The sequence below is a fragment of the Pollachius pollachius genome, assembly GCF_949987615.1.
Source record: "Pollachius pollachius genome assembly, chromosome: 8".
Classification (NCBI taxonomy): domain Eukaryota; kingdom Metazoa; phylum Chordata; class Actinopteri; order Gadiformes; family Gadidae; genus Pollachius; species Pollachius pollachius.
Window position 1 is genome coordinate 8,550,365 of NC_136941.1, and position 18,871 is coordinate 8,569,235.

At 47.9% G+C, this 18,871-nt stretch overlaps 1 protein-coding gene across 1 annotated transcript; it reads left to right on the top strand.

Moving 5' to 3' along the window:
* Positions 1 to 1,599: 1,599 nt before the first annotated feature.
* Positions 1,600 to 18,709, top strand: LOC307079826 (pleckstrin homology domain-containing family G member 4B-like; the record flags this gene model as incomplete). Its single annotated transcript, XM_079742332.1, has 22 exons — positions 1,600 to 1,680; positions 2,291 to 2,488; positions 2,902 to 3,295; positions 4,223 to 4,471; positions 5,102 to 5,278; positions 5,756 to 5,876; positions 6,242 to 6,335; positions 7,335 to 7,433; positions 7,814 to 7,965; positions 8,668 to 8,806; positions 9,667 to 9,864; positions 10,283 to 10,944; positions 11,409 to 11,942; positions 13,022 to 13,271; positions 13,950 to 14,039; positions 14,356 to 14,655; positions 14,773 to 14,943; positions 15,372 to 15,549; positions 15,919 to 16,035; positions 16,523 to 16,777; positions 17,031 to 17,275; positions 18,671 to 18,709. 22 exons carry the CDS (start codon positions 1,600 to 1,602, stop codon positions 18,707 to 18,709), a joined length of 4,743 nt encoding a protein of 1,580 aa, XP_079598458.1.
* Positions 18,710 to 18,871: the final 162 nt, after the last annotated feature.

Below are 18,871 nucleotides of genomic sequence, written 5' to 3' on the forward strand. Positions count from 1 at the left end.
GTATTTATATATATATATATATTCATGCAATAAACACCAGAGGCTACCACACTCAGTCGTCATTTAAATACTTGACATTTTCCTGGCTAGTATTACCCCTTTAGTCGGACCTTTACACCACAGACAGCCACAACTGAAAACGGAGCTAACTGTAGCCTAACATAGAAGTAACAGGGGTCAGAAAGGTATCAAGGTATATGAGAAGGTAACAACTTCTCATGTTAAAACTCCTCTTTCTATTTTTTCTTTCTTTCATCTTTCTTTCTACCATTTTTTCCGCTCTTTCTATCTTACAAATAGAGCAGCGAAACCCTCGTCATCAACATGATTTCTCTTCTTCTTCTCCGGCTGCCATCTTGATCCCCTCTCTCATCCTAAGACTGTTGCTATGCTGTACATGTTAGCTATGCAAACTGAGATCTGACCGGAAGGGTGTGAGTCAGACGGCAGTGCCTTGTTCGCTGGTGGCTGCCAGTTCACTGCTTCGTAAGCTCTGATGAGTCGACGATAAAGTCAAGTGATCCAAAAAAAAAAAATACAAATATGATTGAGGGCTTGTGGCAGGCGTGGAAACCGCGGGACCAAGGTCTTAGCGCGATATGGAAAATAGATAGGCATTCTCCCCAACGCACTGTCGCTTCCCTTGAGCAGGTTGTCTGTGTTATTTCTCATGACAGGTGCGGACACTTAGAGAGAAAACAGACAGCGCTAGATGGATTGGTAGAGAGCCAACGTTTGCAGGGAATGCCTATTAATCACAGTCTGTTCCATATTCTCTTGTTATTCCACTCTGCATATCTTCTGTCTTCTCTTGTCCCGTTATCCCGGAGGTTGAATACGACCAGATCCAAAGAGGTCAAACGTAAATAGAACATGTGGCCTTAGGAGAATGTGGATATTTTTCTCAAATTCATTCTCTTACGGGGATTGCTTTTTGAAACTGTTCTTCACTATTTTATGCATGAGATTTACGTTTCAGTTAATTTCCAGTGACTTTGAACCAAAAGTCCTTTCCATATACCATGGGTGTAAAAGTACATATGGTATGTTCAGCAAGGTTAACGTGAGGGGATTCAATCAGATTTTCCATTCGTATCACACTAAAACATAACTGAACTATTCAACTGTGGTTAAATGTGTGGATTTGGGTATAAACGACGGGACCACAAGATATTGTAAGGAAACAGTCGATTTGCTGTATCTACTTTTTATTTTAAATATGCATATGTTAACCAGTTATTAGTCTATTAGATGTATTTTGTACAGAAATGTATACAAAACCGATGTCATACTGATCGTATCTTTGTACCCCATGAATCAGTCAATCATTTGCCCCCACCATTCACCACCCCTCTTACATTGACACCATTCCAGGTCCCCTAAACACAGTACACCGCCCCAGTTTGAAGCCATAGCCGACCCGGGGCCACTGCATCACGTGGCAGCTTTACATTCACACTTCCTCCAGCGCCCCCCTCCACCCCTGACAACCCCTCCTCGCTCTGCCACATATCTGGACACAGCCTCAACCACATACACTAGCCCTCACTGCGGCGGGGGGACTTGCTGGAGGCTATATAAAGCAGGGCCTATAAGTGGATGGAGGGCCAAAAGGTCCAGGTCAAGGAGAATGTGAAACCACAGAGCCCCAGCGAGCAGCACTTTGAGAGCGGCCTCCTGGCATTCTGGTCACCAGGATGATTTACCGGTGACAATGGTGTGATGGATGAGAGGCCTGCTTGCTTGCTTGGTCTGTTGGTTGGTTGGTTGGTTGGTTGGTTGGTTGGTTGGTTGGTTTGGTTGGTTGGTTTGTTAGTTGGTAGTCTTTGGATCTTTCTTTGTGAAAGTGGTTTTGTGTGAACAATTTTAGTGGGTGTTCAAGGTTGGAGATCTGTCTTTTACTTTTTTAATAATAATAGTGTTTGAGAGGGTCATTGTTTGGAAGATTCATCCATCCCTATTTAGTGATGATAAAGTAAAGCCATTGCAAGGAACATCCATGAAAAACCAAATGTGAATCTTATGGTTCATAAAGAGGCCTTTGGACCTTCCACAGTGAAGGTCACAAAGATGTCTGAAGCCGGCCCCTGAGGGGCCAGAGAGAAGCCCCTGTCAAACAAAAGCTCAAGTAACATACTCATATCCTTCCTTTTTAACTGTGATTGACCTAAATGACAAGTAGTGCGCGTCTTCCAGACCCAACAACAACACCCACCCACACATAAAAGGCTGAATGTTTGTCTTTTATCAGAGATGTGAAAGACTGTTTGTTGTTCCGCTGTGCTTTCAGAACCCAGACTCTCTGGATAAGTCCATCCAGAACCTTCTGTCGGCCCTTTACCCGCCCTTTGAGGCCACCGCCCCCACAGTTCTCAGCCAGCTCTTTCAGGTCATTGAGGGTCGTTACCAAGGTGACGCCCTCCGATGCCTGATCGACTTCCTGATTCCGGCCAAGCACATCTTGGAGAGTGTACAGCAGGCTGCATGTGTAAGTCAGTGTCCATGCATGCACACAAAACCATACAAAAATGAACACCGATGACAGTTGTCCTTGTTGTCTTTATCAGGATCTTCTTAAACATAGCATACTCCCATATGGTAAAGTAGCTTATAGGTTTACTATGCTCCATAGACATGGCCGTTTTTCTAACAGGATTGTTCCTATTGCTTTAGGCCCTGTATTCAGATGTGATCTTCTAGCAGGATTGAATGCTTTCCCTGTTGCTTAAGGTCTAGTACTCAGATGTGATCTTCTAACTGGAGTGAATCCTTTTCCTGTTGCTTAAGACCCAGTACTCAGGTGTGATCTTCTAACAGGAGTGAATCCTTTTTCTGTTGCTTAAGGCCCAGTATTCAGATGTGATCTTCTAACAGGAGTGAATCCTTTCCCTGTTGCTTTAGGCTCAGTACTCGGATGTGATCTTCCTCTGCGAGGGATGGCCCCTGTGTTTGCTTGACCACGTCCTCATCCACCTGGCTCCGGTCCACCCCGTGCTGCTCCGGCCCGGAGACTTCTACCTGCAGGTGGCGCCCTTTGCCGACCAGTCGGCCCGCATCGTGGTGTGCAGCCTCCTGGAAGAGGAGGGGGTTTGGGTAGAGGCGGTCGAGGAGACCCCCGTACCTGAGACGTGCTACCCCTGTCTGTTCACCTCAGATTGGCTGCGGGAGGTCAATCAGGGTCGCCATGGCACCCCCCTCAGCCAGTGTTTGCTCGCCACTGAGCAGGGCGTGGTGAGGTTGCCATGGAAACGCGTGGCAGTGCCTGACTTTGTGGACGGGCCAAAGGGTGTCAGAAGTAGAATGGCCTCCGTTCCTCACTCGTCACATTTTTTACCTACTGCTCTTTCTCTTTCTGCGCCGGTGCCTTATCTTTCCACTGCTGCTGCTGCTACTGCTGCTGTCAAGACCTCTCCGCCCTTTCTGTCACGTCCTGTCTCTGCTGCCGAGCAAGCTACGCCAAGACCCCCCGCAGAAAACACTCAGACCTCAGCGTCGGAGCTCACACATCAGCCGCCGGCCATCTCCGTGGAGACCAGAATACGTCCTGCGAAGCACGGCATTGCGGTGTCTCTGCGATTGGTCGACACCAGTGCATCTGTTTCCTCCCGGCTGGTTAAAAAGACTGAGACGGGGCCTAAGCCTGTAGGCTGGGTGTCTTCAAATATCTGGGACAGCCGATGTACCGAAGACGGCGCATGTCCGGCTGCACTTACAAGTTCGGGTATTACCACTACACGCATCGTGGAGGACAATATTAATACATTCACAAGTCGAGATAAAGGTAAAGCTGTGTTCCCTAGTGTAGAGTCGGGAAAAGAAAACCATACGGATAAGATTGTACCAGGTGCAAACAAACCAGCCGACCACGCGAGGTTAGCGGTTAGCGGGGCAGACGGGGACTACATTGACGTGGCACAGGCAGCTATGCTTTTCGGAGAAGTCAAGGCACTTAGAAAAGAAGAACAAGAGGCACGAGCAGCCATGCAACCAGCCCCTCAAAATCAAGCACACATGCAACCCTACGGCCATGCGCAGGTGCAAGCAGACCCCCTGGTGCCACCCAAGTGGCCAGTCGAAATACACCCTCGGGCGCACATACAGTCGCCGAGTTCTGCACACCATGCACCCCACGCCAGATCCGGGATCCCGGGAACGTCATTTAAACCCAACACAGAGAGCGAACCCCTCCCCCTTCACCATTCCCAACTTGCGTTTCCCCAAGCCGACGCCCATGGCTCCCCGGACCCCCAAGACCCCTCCCACTGTGCCCGGAGCGTCCAGTTTTCCGAGGGGCCATGCACCCCCTGCATGAGGCGGAGACAGAGCGGGAAGGTCTCCAGAGCACAGGAGCTAAGGTGTCGCTACAGGGACTCCTACCAGGCAGCCATACAGAACCCGGTTGCTTTCGCCAGGGACAAAGAAAAGCTGGAGGCGTTGGGCGCGCTGGATGAAGACGGCGATGGCTCGCAGTGTGAGGGGAGGCAGCCTCCAGAGGGGGCGAGGGGCGTTCCCTGGTTAAGCACCCAAAGGAGGTGCTTCAACCCCGCAATGCAAAGCCCGCCGGGTGCCCCCGTTTCTGAGGTTGTGTGTAAGGAGTCCGGGGAAATGAACACTGTCGCTCGGTGGCCTCCTGAACACACAAACGCTGCCAAGTGCGTGGATTTCAGGGACAGAACTGCCGTAAAGTGTGATAAAGCGCAAAAGCAGTCGACTGATTCGGGGCCTCCTCTGGACTTCTGTGAGAGGAACACAATGCCATTTAAGGAGGCGAGGGATCCGCACTCTGTTAAATCCTTTGGTATTTTACATGGTCCAAATGGGACGAATAGTGAAAGAGGCCCAAGCATAAACACTACCAGGCCCGCGAGCTCAAGTGATCCCAAATGGGGAGACGGAGACTCTGCCAAGCCCGGTGGATTACCACCTAATTCAGATGATGGTTTAGTCAACAATGTCAATATCAGTCAACCGCATGGAGTAATGCAAAGAAGAACAGACACCAGCAGGATACCTCTGGGAGTATCTAAGTGTCCTGGCATCCCGACAAACCAGCAGGAGCCGGTCGAGCCAGATGGAAGATGTTCCTCGCTCTCCACCGCAGTGGTGGACACCTCAGAGAAGTGCGAACTGGTCATTGTGCAAGGCCAGAACGTCAGAAGGAGAGAGAGCACTGCGTCCTGTGCTGAGGTTCCCAGGCTGCATGTGGTGAAGTGCAAAAACGCCACCGCCTTTGGGCTGGTTTCACCCAAGATCAACAGACGAAGGATAGTCACGACAGGTTGGCATTGTTCATCTCTTGGCTGCGTTTTATTATGGCTGTTTGCTGTTCTGTTTCATTGTAGTCTCTCTCTTAAACATTTTTTGCAAATTCAAACTCATTATTTAGGAGCTGCACCACCTGCCCAACCCTCAGTCCCACTACCAGGGGCTTCCCAGAGTGGGACCCAGTCAAAGCTTTCTTGTGCAGCAGACGTCAAGACGATCCCCCCGCCTTGCTCGGCCCGACCCAGACCTGATCACCTGCCCCTGCCACCCCCTAAGACAGCCATACACCCTCTCTACCAGGGGCTAGCATGTCTCACAGGTAGAGAACTTGAGCAGTCCCAGTTCACACAACGGGAACTGGGACTGAGACTTTGTAAAGCCAAACAGCATCAAAGTTATTCCACAATATGATAGATTGATTATCTATTATCAAAATGATGTTGTCATCAGCAAACGATAATAGTCCATCTCCACACCAACACCGTTTCAGGAGGCAGAGATCGTGCTGGCAGAGCGGTGGTGGAGGTCTATGGAGACCACCCTGGATGGAGATCACCTGGAACGGTCAAAGAACTCTGCCAGATGCTGCTCTACTTCCACACAGTTATAAGGTACACCGCCACAACCTGTCCGGACCTCATGCTGTTTGTTAACGTTTAGGTTAGGTTACTATTTTTCCGAAGAATAATGAATGAATGATGGAAGGAGTCTATCACTCATTCATAAACTGATAGACTGAAGAAATGCAATAAGTCACGTCCTATAATGTCCTTACATGATTTAAAAGCAAAAAACAATAATTGCATTTACTATGTGTCTTCTTACTTGTATTCTACCATTTAAAAATGGAAAACGAAAATTACAAACCCAATAACCAAAAAAATAAAAAGATATTCAACAAGTATACTAGGATAGGATACGTTATTTAAGATTGTGTACCAATGTGCGGTCTTGTCTTTATTGTGCTTGTATCCAGGCGAGAAGTCAGAGAACTGGGAATGGTGGTGGTGATCGATGCTCGCAGGGCCCCGCCTCCCCCTCAGTTCTTCAAGGCCATGACAAACCTTCAGGTCAGGACACAAACACAGCATGACCTTGGAGCAGAGCAAGGTCCTTTCTAATTGGTTGACGTCTCGTTGACCCCAGCAATAAGTGGTGCATTCATGTTCAAGGATAATGGCTTAATGAGTCAGATACTGTCAGAGACCCGTCATCGATGAGCTTGTGTATTGTCCGTGTCCTTTTGACCCTTTTCTAAACCATCACAGTGATTGGTTGAAATCTAAATGTCTTCTACTTACTTCCAGGAAGGAATTCGCCATGCGATAAACAATGTTGTATTACTGGTGGACAAGGACAGCAATCCTCGGCGGGAGAGATATCAAACAGGAATACAGGTATTTGCCTTGGTTTTACACTCACTGTACCAATGAGTGCCAATATACAGGGGGAAGGCATCCCTTGTCTTTGGTTCATCTGCCTATTGTTGTTGTCCCTATGCTTGTTCATCTGTTGTGTGCTTGTATATGTGTTGTTGAATTGAAAACAAATATATATAGAGCGATGTGCTGACTGCGACGAAGACCCTGTTCAAGGCAGTGGAGGCTTGTCACCTGACTACCTACCTGGACGGAACACTACCCTACAGCCACCGTGATTGGCTGGAGCTACACCAGGTGAGACTTCATGTCCTTATTTCCGCATTAGGGTCATTCCTGTCATAGAAGGCTGTATAATGTACTGCCAAAGAATCTTGACCTGACTTGAGGCAAAAGTGACTTGACGTAAGCCTTCACTATTCTATTCAAACGAAAAAGTTCACTTCTTTATTCAGGTTATTTCTTTCTTACAAGTAATGAAATACAGTGGGAATCTCTCTGGACACGCGTGAGAGAGATTCTTTTTTCTGAGGTAGTGCTATGGACATACAGACAAATGTATTAATTATAAGTCACTTTGGATAAAACAGCTGCTTAATGTAAATACTAATGCTAATCCTTCTGCTAGGATCTGTCTTCTCCTTCACCGTTTGAACCTTCTCATGTTTCTACATGAATTCTGTACTCCAGAAACTCCACCTCTTTGTGTTGGATCTCCATGAGTCTTCCAGCCTACTGCTGAGGGCCATCAGGAAGCTGGAGGAGAAGCAGAAGATGGACACTGTACAGGTTTGCAACCTTGTTCTAATAACCTGCGAGCGCTGCTGGACAGCAAAGCCTTCCCTGCGTTACTGTATATACAAGTAATCATGGGGCTGCTTATGGCATGGCTTATGGCCTGTTGGTTTGGTTTAATATGCTGATCAATTGAGTAAGACACTGTAGGGGTGAGGGTGTTGAAGCCGAAGATTCATGTTCAAATATCAATATCCTCAGTCCACCTGTATAAGTCCTTGACGTATGTTCAAAAGCTATTCTGCCCAGCATTTACTCTGTCCCAACAAACAACACTTAACAGCTAGCATGCACCATGCAATTTAAATGGATTTCCTTCAAAAGTAAGGTGTTTCTTGTTGTTTTTAATAAATTGTCTGGTTTTCTTCTGATAGGAAGTCCAGCGGTGCATCGTGGACCAGAGAACTCTGATGCGGAACGTGCTGGAGGACAGCCGGGTGGGGGCCCTGCAGAGGGAGGGGGGCTCCACTCTAGCCCGGCTGAGGAGGGAGAGCGACCTCAAGTACCCCCACCGGGAGGACTTCAGGTAACCTCCTCAGTGGGTGTCCGTCTCGGTGGTCCCATTGTCCTCTGTTCTCAGACCTTCAGCTTGTGTGTTGTGTGTGTCTGTGTGTGTGTGTGTGTGCGTGTGTGTGTGTGTGTGTGTGTGTGTGTGTGTGTGTTGTGTTAACAGTCTAAATCTCAGGGTAATTCAGAGAGATTCAGATGATGATGATGATTATGGTCTCGGAGGAGGTATTAGACTGAAGATAAAGATCTCTTCTTGAATTTTCCTTTTAGTCATGTTGCTGCGCCTTTTCAATTTCAAAAGTCTGTTTTCAAGTTCAAGTTCAGGTTACTTTATTTTGTACCCAAAGGTAGATTTTGTTTGCTGTATAGAGTCCACATATACACAAACAGGAAAAAGACAGGGGGGCACATATCAAAAATTACAAAATTACAAAAGTTGTAACAGGTCCAGATTAAATATGAAGTGAAATAAATAAATTGTAAAACAACATAATAACCCAGTTAAATTGTTAGGTTGAAAAATAAACACGAGGTAAATTGGTCAAATATTAGTAAAAAGTTCTGAAGTCTTTGTTACGTTGTTCGCACAAAATAAATATCAAACGCAGAATCTGTCAGACGGATGCATAAAGGTACGACTTTTGCTGCATGTCACAGACCAGCCTTATAGTGCACGACGCAGCTCCTCACACCATCACCTCCTGTCCTTCTGACCCAGTGACGCGGTGGACTCGGTGACCAGCCTGTACAACTGTGTGGAGGAGCAGGCCCACGTCCTGGTGCAGAGGTCCAACGTGTGCCTGGAACACCTGGAGTACCTGCTCCAGCTCAGAGAGCTGGAGGCACACTTCCAGCAGGTACTGTCTATGTCATGCATGGTCATAGATGTTGTGGTATGGTTGGACAATTATTTTGATAAAAAGTATTCCAGTTAGGTTAGGCAATTTATTTTGCAAGTCATATTTCTTGAAATTCATTTTATAACCAGACAGCAATCAATAAATCAAATGCTCTTAAGAAATACATAGATATTATATTTTATTTTATATATTTTATTTATATATTTTAACAATTGAACAAGCTTTCATCCATCGTTCAGTATAGGTGACCGTATTGCTAAATTCACTTGGTTCTGCTGTCTCCATTGACCGCTGCAGATCAGGGAGTGGTTCAGGGTGGAGGGAGAGCACCACCTGCTGGAGGCGGAGAGGGTGGAGGAGTGTAAAGAGGGAGTGGAGCAGACTCTGAACAGCTTCACCGCCTTCCTCTTAGAAGCCAATGTGAGGCTGCTCTTGTCTGTTGATGGGTTTGTTTCTCTAGTTATAGATGGCTTAAGTGGCATAGGGTCAGGGGGAACGATACAATACATTACAATAAAGGGAAATAATTCATTTTACAAATAATTATTGATAATGAATAATAAAAGATAACAGGTTAACAATGTAAAAAGGTATATACTATGATTGCAGTACTCAGTTCTGATTAAAGACCTTACTTTAAGTTTTCTTTTACTTATATATTTTATTTTATTATTTCATTTTAATGTATGTGAAGCACTTTGAGTCTGCCTCGTGAATGGAAAGTGTGCTATAAATAAAGTTGCCTTGCCTTGCCTTGCCTAAGGAAAATATGAATCGAATTATGAATGTAATTATTTGGAGCTAAATAAATCTCTTTCCGTCTCTTAACCTCGCGACGCCTCTCTGGACCCTGGCAGGACCGTAAGCACCACGCCGCGGCCCTGGTGTCGGAGGCAGAGAGGCTCCAGGCCTGCGGGCTGTCCTACCCTGAGGCCCAGGAGTTCGGCGCCCTGGTCCAGACCTTCCGAGCCGGCCTGGAGAGCTTCCTGACCAGGGCGGAGGTCTGCTGCAGGGAGCTGCAGGTCATGGTCGGCGTGTGGGACTTCTGTGAGCAGGTCGGTGGGGCCTTTCAGTGCTAGCTGTTGTATTTATATGGAGGCTCGTCAGTGCCATAGCAGTTTTCATTGAATCTGTGGAAAAGTAAAGACTTCAAAAAATAAATAAAATCAGTATCTTTTACTATACTATAAAAGATAACTATTTCTGGAATGTCTCGAGTTCAGTGTTTTGTATTTGCAGAACTAAAGCGAACCCTGGTTGGCAGTTAATTTATAAAAATCAATCATTGGGTTTTTGATCTTTTTCTAAGCACTGACTGACTATGTTGGTGAGTTTGATTCATGTCATTTGAAGGTTGTAGCCGTCATCGTTATTGTACTTCGTAGCCGTTTGTGGCAGTAGGATCAAATGTTCCTATGGCTATTGGACCACAGCAGAGAAACATTTCCTCACCATCTGCTTCTCTCTCATCAGGCCACAGCCCTGGCCGGAGAGTGCATTGAATACCTGGACCAGAACAACCAGTCCGCCGGGCCACCTGCCAGCACCAGCACCACCAGTACCATGGCAGAAGACCAGCTCCACGGCTGCCACCAGCCAGACCCCTCCCTCGGTCCAGACCAAGGTCCACCAACACCGGACCCAACACAAGACGACTGGTCCGCTGCGGGCTACGATTCGGCCATCCTCAAGTCATACCAAGAACGCTTCCTCCAGTTCAGCCTGGAGCAGTTCCAGGAGGTCCGGTCTCAAGCCAGCACCCTGCGGGCCTCCAGGGGCATGCGGGCCTGGAACGTCGCCTGGCTGAAGTGCCAGGAAGCCAGGCAGCAGCTTCAGGAGAGGGTGCAGGAGGTGGACGAGGCCTACCTTCAGCGGCAGTACGCGGCCCTGTTGTGTGACTGCAGGGATATGGATTCTGACGTGCTCCCGGGTGGCGAGGATATATTCCTACAGTCCACGCCGGGACCAAGCCATCCGCAGTGGGAGGGGGTCATCTCGGGGACGGTAGAGGTGGATAAGAGACGGCCCATACTCGGAAGGGGCAGCAGCGTGGTGGAAGCTCACCTCCAGACGGAAAACGCTACTGTCGACAGAACCAACCAGGGGTCGAAGGTCGTCTCGGTCGCACCACACAGGTGAGGCCTCCACTGTTATCTCTGTTGTGTCGACCCGGCATGGCAATGCTAAATATACGTAAATGACATGTTGTGTTCGTCACTGTAAAATCGGGTTTATCAAGACTTCCTTTGTGTTGTATTTACTTTCAAGTTGGATTGTTTTTTGTTGTGAATGTGTACTTATTCATTTATTAATTTATTTACGCTGAAAAACTTGGGGGGGGGGGCGGGGCGTACGGCATTTAGCCAGCAGGGTTGATTTCCGGGTTGATTGGGTCTTATTGCGAGCAGGTGCCCCCAATCAGACCCAATCAACCGGGCAGATCCGTAGTGCTCCAAACATGACTCCCCAGCCCCACCTGCAGGTCAAACGCCGTACATCCCCCCCACACTGACATTTCATTTTTTTTGTACTCTCGTATTATTTGGTCAAATGTCTCCATCGTGATCCGTATCTGTGAGTCTAATCCCTCTCCCCACAGGAGGGAGCAGGAGGAGCGCGGGGTCAGAAGGGACACCGACGGGAGCAGGGCGAGGAGCGAGAGGGACGCCGCCGCCCTCTCCCAGTCCCACACCGTGGGCTGCCAGTGGTTCCCATGGGGACGGCGAGGCCTGGCGGCGCGACGCTCGCTGAGCGAGGAGTCCTGCGCCTCCTTCCCCCCGCCTCCGCCCGCCGAGTCGCCGCCCCCTCCGTCGACGCCGAGTCCGACGCCGCCGCCCCCATCGCCTCCGCCTCCGCCTCCGCCTCCGCCTCCGCCCCAACACGCCCCGTCGCCGGCGCGGGGGCGGAGCCCCTCGTCCTGCTCCCACCACGGGACGCCCTCGGGCCGGATCCTCCAGGAGGCCCAGATGTTCCAGATCTCCCGCCACGGGAGCTTCTGCTCACAGGAGTCCTTCCAGCAGGCCTACCGCCTGGGGGCCGGCGACGGAGCCCCCGGCGGGGCCAAGCACTCCAGCCTGCCCAACCAGAGATGCGAGGGGCCGGCCAGCCCGGGCGAGGGCCCCAGCAACTCCCTGTGAGTCTGACGGCGATGGCCCCGAGTGGGTCTTTGTCTTTATGTTGCTGAGAAGCATCCATCAGCGTTGATCAATGGAGAAGCATAATCAGCGACGTGTGTGACCACACAAAGGTCTCAGTCTGTGGGACTACGTGGGTTTTTAAGTGTCTTATTTACTGATGAGTATTTTAAAGATTTTCGTATGATATGATCTGTCATGTGCACCTTTTTCTGTGTCTTTTAGCTGACAATGAAGTACAGGTATAATTCTATTTTCTTTAATGCTCATTTTTACATTTTACAGTCTATCGTACTTCATCTCACAACGATAGACTGATGAGGGATATTGAAGATGACAATCTTTTTATTTTATCCTTCATTTAATGTAACAAACCCAATTTGTTACATTCATGATCCTTCAAATGCAAGGGCTTTCATCAGTGTCTCCCTTGTCTTACTTCAAATCGTTGAGATCACCACTTTAAGTTCCTTCATGAATCATGGATACATTTTACTTTTATTTTTAATAGATCTCTAGATGCCTTACATATGTCACTTAAAAACATTAAAAACGTTTATTTTAACATTCATTCAACCTTTTAACCCATTGAAACTCATCACCATATGCAGCCATCCAAACCTCCTTAAAGGTCCAATATTTTACCACCAGTTGTGAGTGTGATTAGCCATTACAGAATGTTTTGAAAATCTGCCTCGAGTGACATAACAAGTGGGCATGTCCACCTAGATGTATGCTGGATAGATCCGTCTACCAGCCAACACAGTGGACTGTAGCAATCGTTGCTCATCTATCCATTATACATCTAGTTGGACCTGCCCGCTTGTGATGTCACTAGAGGAAGATTTTCCAAATGGCTTGTAGCGGCTTATCACACTCACACCTGGTGGTCAAATATTTCACCCTTAAACCCATTGAAACTCATCACCATATACAGGCATCCGTCCCCCTAACAGTCCCGTAATATACCGGGACGGCTAATCCCACCCCCACCCGGTGGTATAATGCTGTATGGGACCTTTAACCTCCGTGTATGGATCACCGTACGTGACGTGTCCTCCCCACCCTGTGCCGCCAGGCGGCTGCAGCGCGTCATGGAGGAGCTGGTGCACACGGAACGGGAGTACGTGCGCTCGCTGGGCTACATCCTCACCCACTACCACCCCCTGCTGGAGAGGCCCGACATCCCCCAGGACCTGCGGGGCAAGCGGGGCGTGATCTTCGGGAACCTGGAGAAGCTGTACGACTTCCACGCCCACCACTTCCTCCCGGAGCTGGAGGACAGCCGCAGGGAGCCGGCGCTGATGGCCCGCTGCTTCCTGAGACACGTGAGCATCTGGGGGGGGGTGGTGGGGGTGGTGGTGGTGGTGGTGGTGGTGGATGGGGGGTGGTCGTGGAGGTGGTGGTGGTGGTGGAGGTGGTGGAGGTGGTGGTGGTGTTGTGATTTCCGTGTGGAGGTTTGCACCGGGTGAGGGCTCTGTGTGGGGTCTGTATGAAGGTTGTCCAGTGTTTACGTGCTTTCGAGTTGTCTCAGATCAAAACACATGTTCATGCTCTGTTGATGCTTGCTAACACTGTATTACATTTACATTTAGGGGATTTTGCTAACAATTTTATCCAAAACGACTTGCAACCATTCATTCACACACCGATGGAGGAGTCAAACCATGCAAGGCGACAGCCGGCTCGTCAGCAGCAGTTAGGGTGAGGTGCTCCGGGACACCTCGACACTCAGTTAGGTGGAGCCGGGGTTTGAGCTAGCGACCTTTCCGTTACCAGTCAACCCGCTTTACCTCCTACGCTACTGCCGCATTAATTCTCCGGCCCTTTCTCTCGCACTAAAGCTCCACCCTGTAGGTATTGGTTCTGGAGTATTTTTTCGGGACCTGGACTACGACGGGGGAGGGGGGGGGGGACTACATGGTCATCGTAGTAGTGGCCAATCAACAGGTCAGGTGGTTCATGTACTCATGTAGAAACCATCTTCGTTTTTCTTTCTACCACAGTGTGAGAGTTTTGGCCTGTACGCGCTCTACAGCAAGAACAAGCCCAAGTCAGATGCCTTAATCCTACATCGCCGCCATGACATCTTCAAGGTGGGATTCTGCTCACGTTCTGTTCTTCTTCCTTTCTTTCAGTTTATTGAATTCCTGTCCAAACACTGCTCATCGTAATTGAATGAAAAGTGCATGCACTTTAAGTGATCTTGTTATACTCATGTATTTATGGATTTTCCTTTGGGCCTTATATAATCAAACAGATGCCTCAATATCAACAGCAAACAATTTTTTTGGGTTTACCCAGAGTAAATTACCTTAGATGATAAAGACATGAAACACATACACAAGATCTTAAAATTATCACTAGAGGGCGCTAACATATACGACGTCATGTTTCACATGCGCTCCACAGAGGAAGCAGCAGGAGTTGGGGGACATGATGGACCTCTCCTCCTACCTGCTGAGACCCATCCAGAGGATCAGCAAGTACAGCCTCCTGCTGCAGGACATGCTGGCCCTGGCCCCCTCGCCCCACGACCCGCAGTACCAGCTCAGACCAGCAGGAGGCAGCGCTGGCTCACGTGTTCCCGATGCGAGTGGCGGCGACAGAGAACGGGAAAGGTTAGAGATCCGAGGCGCCGCTGATCTGGTGAAGTTCCAGATGCGCCATGGCAACGACCTCCTGACCATGGATGCCATACAGGACTGTGATGTAAGATTTAATAATGCTAGACAGTGTGACAAGTGAATTACACACAGGTTTTGTGAGAGTTTCCCAAATACCCTCTCTTCTCTCTCTCTCTAATGCTTTCCCGCCCCTTCCCATCAGGTGAATCTGAAAGAACAGGGCCAGCTCATTCGCCAGGATGAGTTCACCGTTTTCTTCCGGAAGAAGAAATGCATCCGCCGCATCTTCCTCTTCGAACACCTCATCCTCTTCAGCAAGACCAAGAGAAACGACGTTGGCAACGACATCTATGTCTACAAGCAGTCCTTCAAGGTCTGTCAAATGAACCACAACACCCTTATGTAGGCCTACAATGTTAAGACAGTTGAGTCCGAATTCATATAGTGGATGTTTTTTTAGGCTGTGATCATTACAATTTAAAAAAAGTGAGATAATTAGTGTTTCTCTTTGTACTGTATGTTGTTCCTCATTACAGTGTATATGTACATAGTACATACATTCTAATGAAATACAAAGGGAACAGACAAGACATGTAGGCATGTATATATTAAGCTTTCTTTATTATTTTGTTTTATTTGTGGCCATCCCAAAATCCACTCTGTCCCTAACTGCGACCCCGTTACGGCTCAGGATACCCAATTTGGGAACCACTGGACGAGACAACTCAATGGCCCTATCCTCTCCTTATCCCTCTTCTCCACCCCTCTCCTCTCTGGTCACCGCCTGCCCTTCCCGGACAGACGTGTGACATCGGGATGACCCAGACCTCGGGGCTGAACGCGCTGTGCTTTGAGCTGTGGATCCGCCGCAGGAAGAGGGAGGACACGTACACCCTGAGGTCCCTCAGCCTGGAGGTGAAGCGCGCCTGGACCTCCGACCTGGAGCGCATCCTCTGGGAGCAGGCCACGCACAGCAGAGGTGTGTGTTGGTGTGTACGTGTGTGTGTGCGTTTGTGCATATGTGTGGGTTGGTGTGTGTTTTTGTTGTAGATAGATGTGCTATTGGTGTTAAAGAATGACTTATGAATGAGAATGGGGCAGAGGTGTGTGACTGTTCGTGGGTGAATGTGTGTGCATTTGTGCTTGTGGGTGTGTGTGTGTGTGTTCTTGTTTAAGATAGATTGATAGATTGATTATGTTATAATTGATTCTTACCCAGGGGGAAATTAAGGCAGCTCACATCAAAAACACAAACTATTGTGTTTTCGATGTTGAAGAATGACCGAACCTAATCCTGACCGAACTTATGAATGAACATGAACCTAACCGTTTGACATGTGTGTCCCAGAGCTGAGGATTCAGGAAAGGGTGTTCATGGGGATGGGGAGGAGACCCTTCATGGACATCCACCCCAGCGAGGCTGCTATCTGTGACAGGGCCGTGCCCGTCACTCTGTCTGGGAGGAGTAAGCACTCGAACACCCCACCGAACAACACGCTATGTCCACTGTAGCACACAGGGTCTCAGTGGCTGAGTGAGGAGCGTTTGCCCTGCAAGGTGTAGCAGGGTAGAGGGGCAGGAAGGTGTAGTGATGTGAAGTAAAAATGAAACCACATTTTTAAGAAAACTAGATAGAAAGTCCATCCATGCATACAGACATTTGTAGTGCTAAACCTCCAATCAGAATCAGAAATCTTTGATTGATAAATCCTTGAATCTCTCGTCCTATGGGCAACAGTGTGCTCTGATATAACAACACAAGTGCAATAAGACAACATTTCTATGTAGGGACTGACTGCTCGGACTGCTTACAAAAAATGTCATAGATCCTTTTCAAAAAGGTATTCCCCAGATCTTAGCCGAGCCGAGCTCCAGTTAGGTTGGGTTCAGGTACCTGAAGGTCTGGCGTTGCCGTGTGATATTGATGACGTCTTATCTATGTGTGTTGTCAGTCCCTGTGGCGTATTGTTCACACAGGGGTTTAGAATACCCACGGCCAAACTCCATCGGCTCCGGCAGCACCGCCTCCACCACCATCAGCCAATCATCCTCCTCTTCCGGACGGGGCTCGCTGCCTCCCATTGGCTACCAGGGAAGCCAATCACAGGGGGCGGAGGGCCGTCACACCGTGTGCTCCTCCTCGGAAGCGCTGGCAGAGAATGAGCTGAACAATCTTCATCTCCGTCAGCATCACCTTCATCAAGACTGTGAGAAGAGGAAGATTGGGCGTCTCTTTCTACGTATGTTGACTTGTTTCTTAAGTAGAGATATATGGATATAATATATAATATTATCATTCTGTAATGTATGCAATTAATGAATACTGTATTTACGTGTGAGAAACAGTTTAGACCAAAACCTGCATTGAAGCATTGTGATTAAATACATCTTAAATTAAAAAATGCATTGCTTTCATTCATGTTTTGTGATCCATTTCTGTTATCTTTATATTTTTACCAGTGGACACCACAGAGTCCTCGGGAGACTGCATCAGTCCATTCAGCAGCTCAGAGCACAGCTGCCTGTCTGCCATTGGTGGAGAGGTAGTGGACTCCTCCTCCTCCTCCTCCGTATTTGCATACAACAGCACCAAGGCCCGCCCACCGCTCAGTCGGACACCCAGCCTCCGTATCAATGGCTCACCGGCAATGATCAGACGAAAAGCAATGAGTCTCCTCCAATCCTCAGCCCTGGCCACCTCTCAGGTAACGTAACATTGTATAAATGTGGGTCTGGACCAATCACTTTATTAAATCAGGTCAGATTGGTTCATGTTATCAAAGACGTTCTTATAAGAAGGGGCTGAATATGGGAAGCGACCACCAGGGGTGGATAGCAAGGCACTTATGTATTATTTTATTAAATCTTGAACTCTTTTGTTGAAAAAGAAAAAAAGCATTTTTTTCAGGTTTTTGTATTTCTTCCTGCATATTCATGAGGGCACGGCTGCATGCCAAGGGCCGTAGCCCGAGTTTAGAAATTAGTGAGGTCCAGAATTGGCCTGTCACTAAGCTCCGCCCATAGAACCCAGATGAGCCAATGACATTCCAGCCTCAACTATACTCGGATATCAGCTCGGACAACTCCATTGAATACAACAGGGAGGAGGCATTGAAACAATTTAATGTTGGATTTATGTTGTTTGTGAAAAAAAAAAAAAACATGGTCAAACAATGTGCTTGGGGTACATGTGACACGGTGGACAGTCGGTATGCCGAGGGGCTGCAGCATGGGGTATATTTCATCTCTTTTCCCAAGCCACAACGGGACAAGAAAAAGTGTGTAATGTGGATCTGACTGTGTGGCAGGCCAGAATACCAACTGAATTTAAGCTTCTCACCTTCTGTATGTATTTTAAAATTTTAATTATACCCCTCCGTAGCATAAGGTAGTCCCTTTCAATTGCTTCTGGAAGAAATAAAATCATTTTTCGCCCAAAACTTCTCCAAAACCTGCTTTGATATACTGTCAGCTGTCAATTTTCATATGTTTTTGTTATCTAGTCTGGTGTGTTTGTCGGAGTTCGTCATGGTAACGACAGGGGCGTGACTTAGAGACAGGTCAATTATCACCAAGGCCCGGTCCGGACCTCGGTGATCTCATTGCTGGCTACGGCCATGCCTAGCCCCGTGCCAGACATCACCAGACCAGTTTGCAAATGCTTATCAGTCTGGAACCCGTTTTCCAGACTGATAAGGGCAGTTATCAACATGGTTAGATAAAAATAAATCTGAACACAATTTGATAGGCCTGTAACCAATCAGAGCAACGATAAATGAGACATATTGCTCTCTTCAGAGCGAATGAAACACGATTTGTCTAGTTCCCGATGGTGTACTCAAAATAACCTGTGATTTGCATTATTTGCTTAGAAGCAGAATGATGCCCATGCACAGCTGAAATACAGATTCTCATTTTATAGCATTTGCCCCATTCACCCCAAAGCATTCCTACACTCTTTAGCACTCTGCCCCCATGGTACTGCGTCCTTGTTCCAGTCACGCTAGGAGTGCCATAGCTCTCTCTATAATAGCTCTTATGTAACGTGAGATACCAAGGACCAAATATGTGATACTGACGTATGCTCTTCTTCACACCAGGGTAGTGAGATCTTCATTGGGAAATCAACAGAGGTTTAAGCTCTTGATGACCCTCTCAAGGTACGATTTTATGCTCAATGATCTTTCCTGGAATCATCTGTTATCATGTAAGTTATAATGAGTGACCAGACAGGAATGATTTTGATCTGTTCAAACAGCTTAGCACTGTGTATGATCAATAATGTTGATGTTAATGATTGT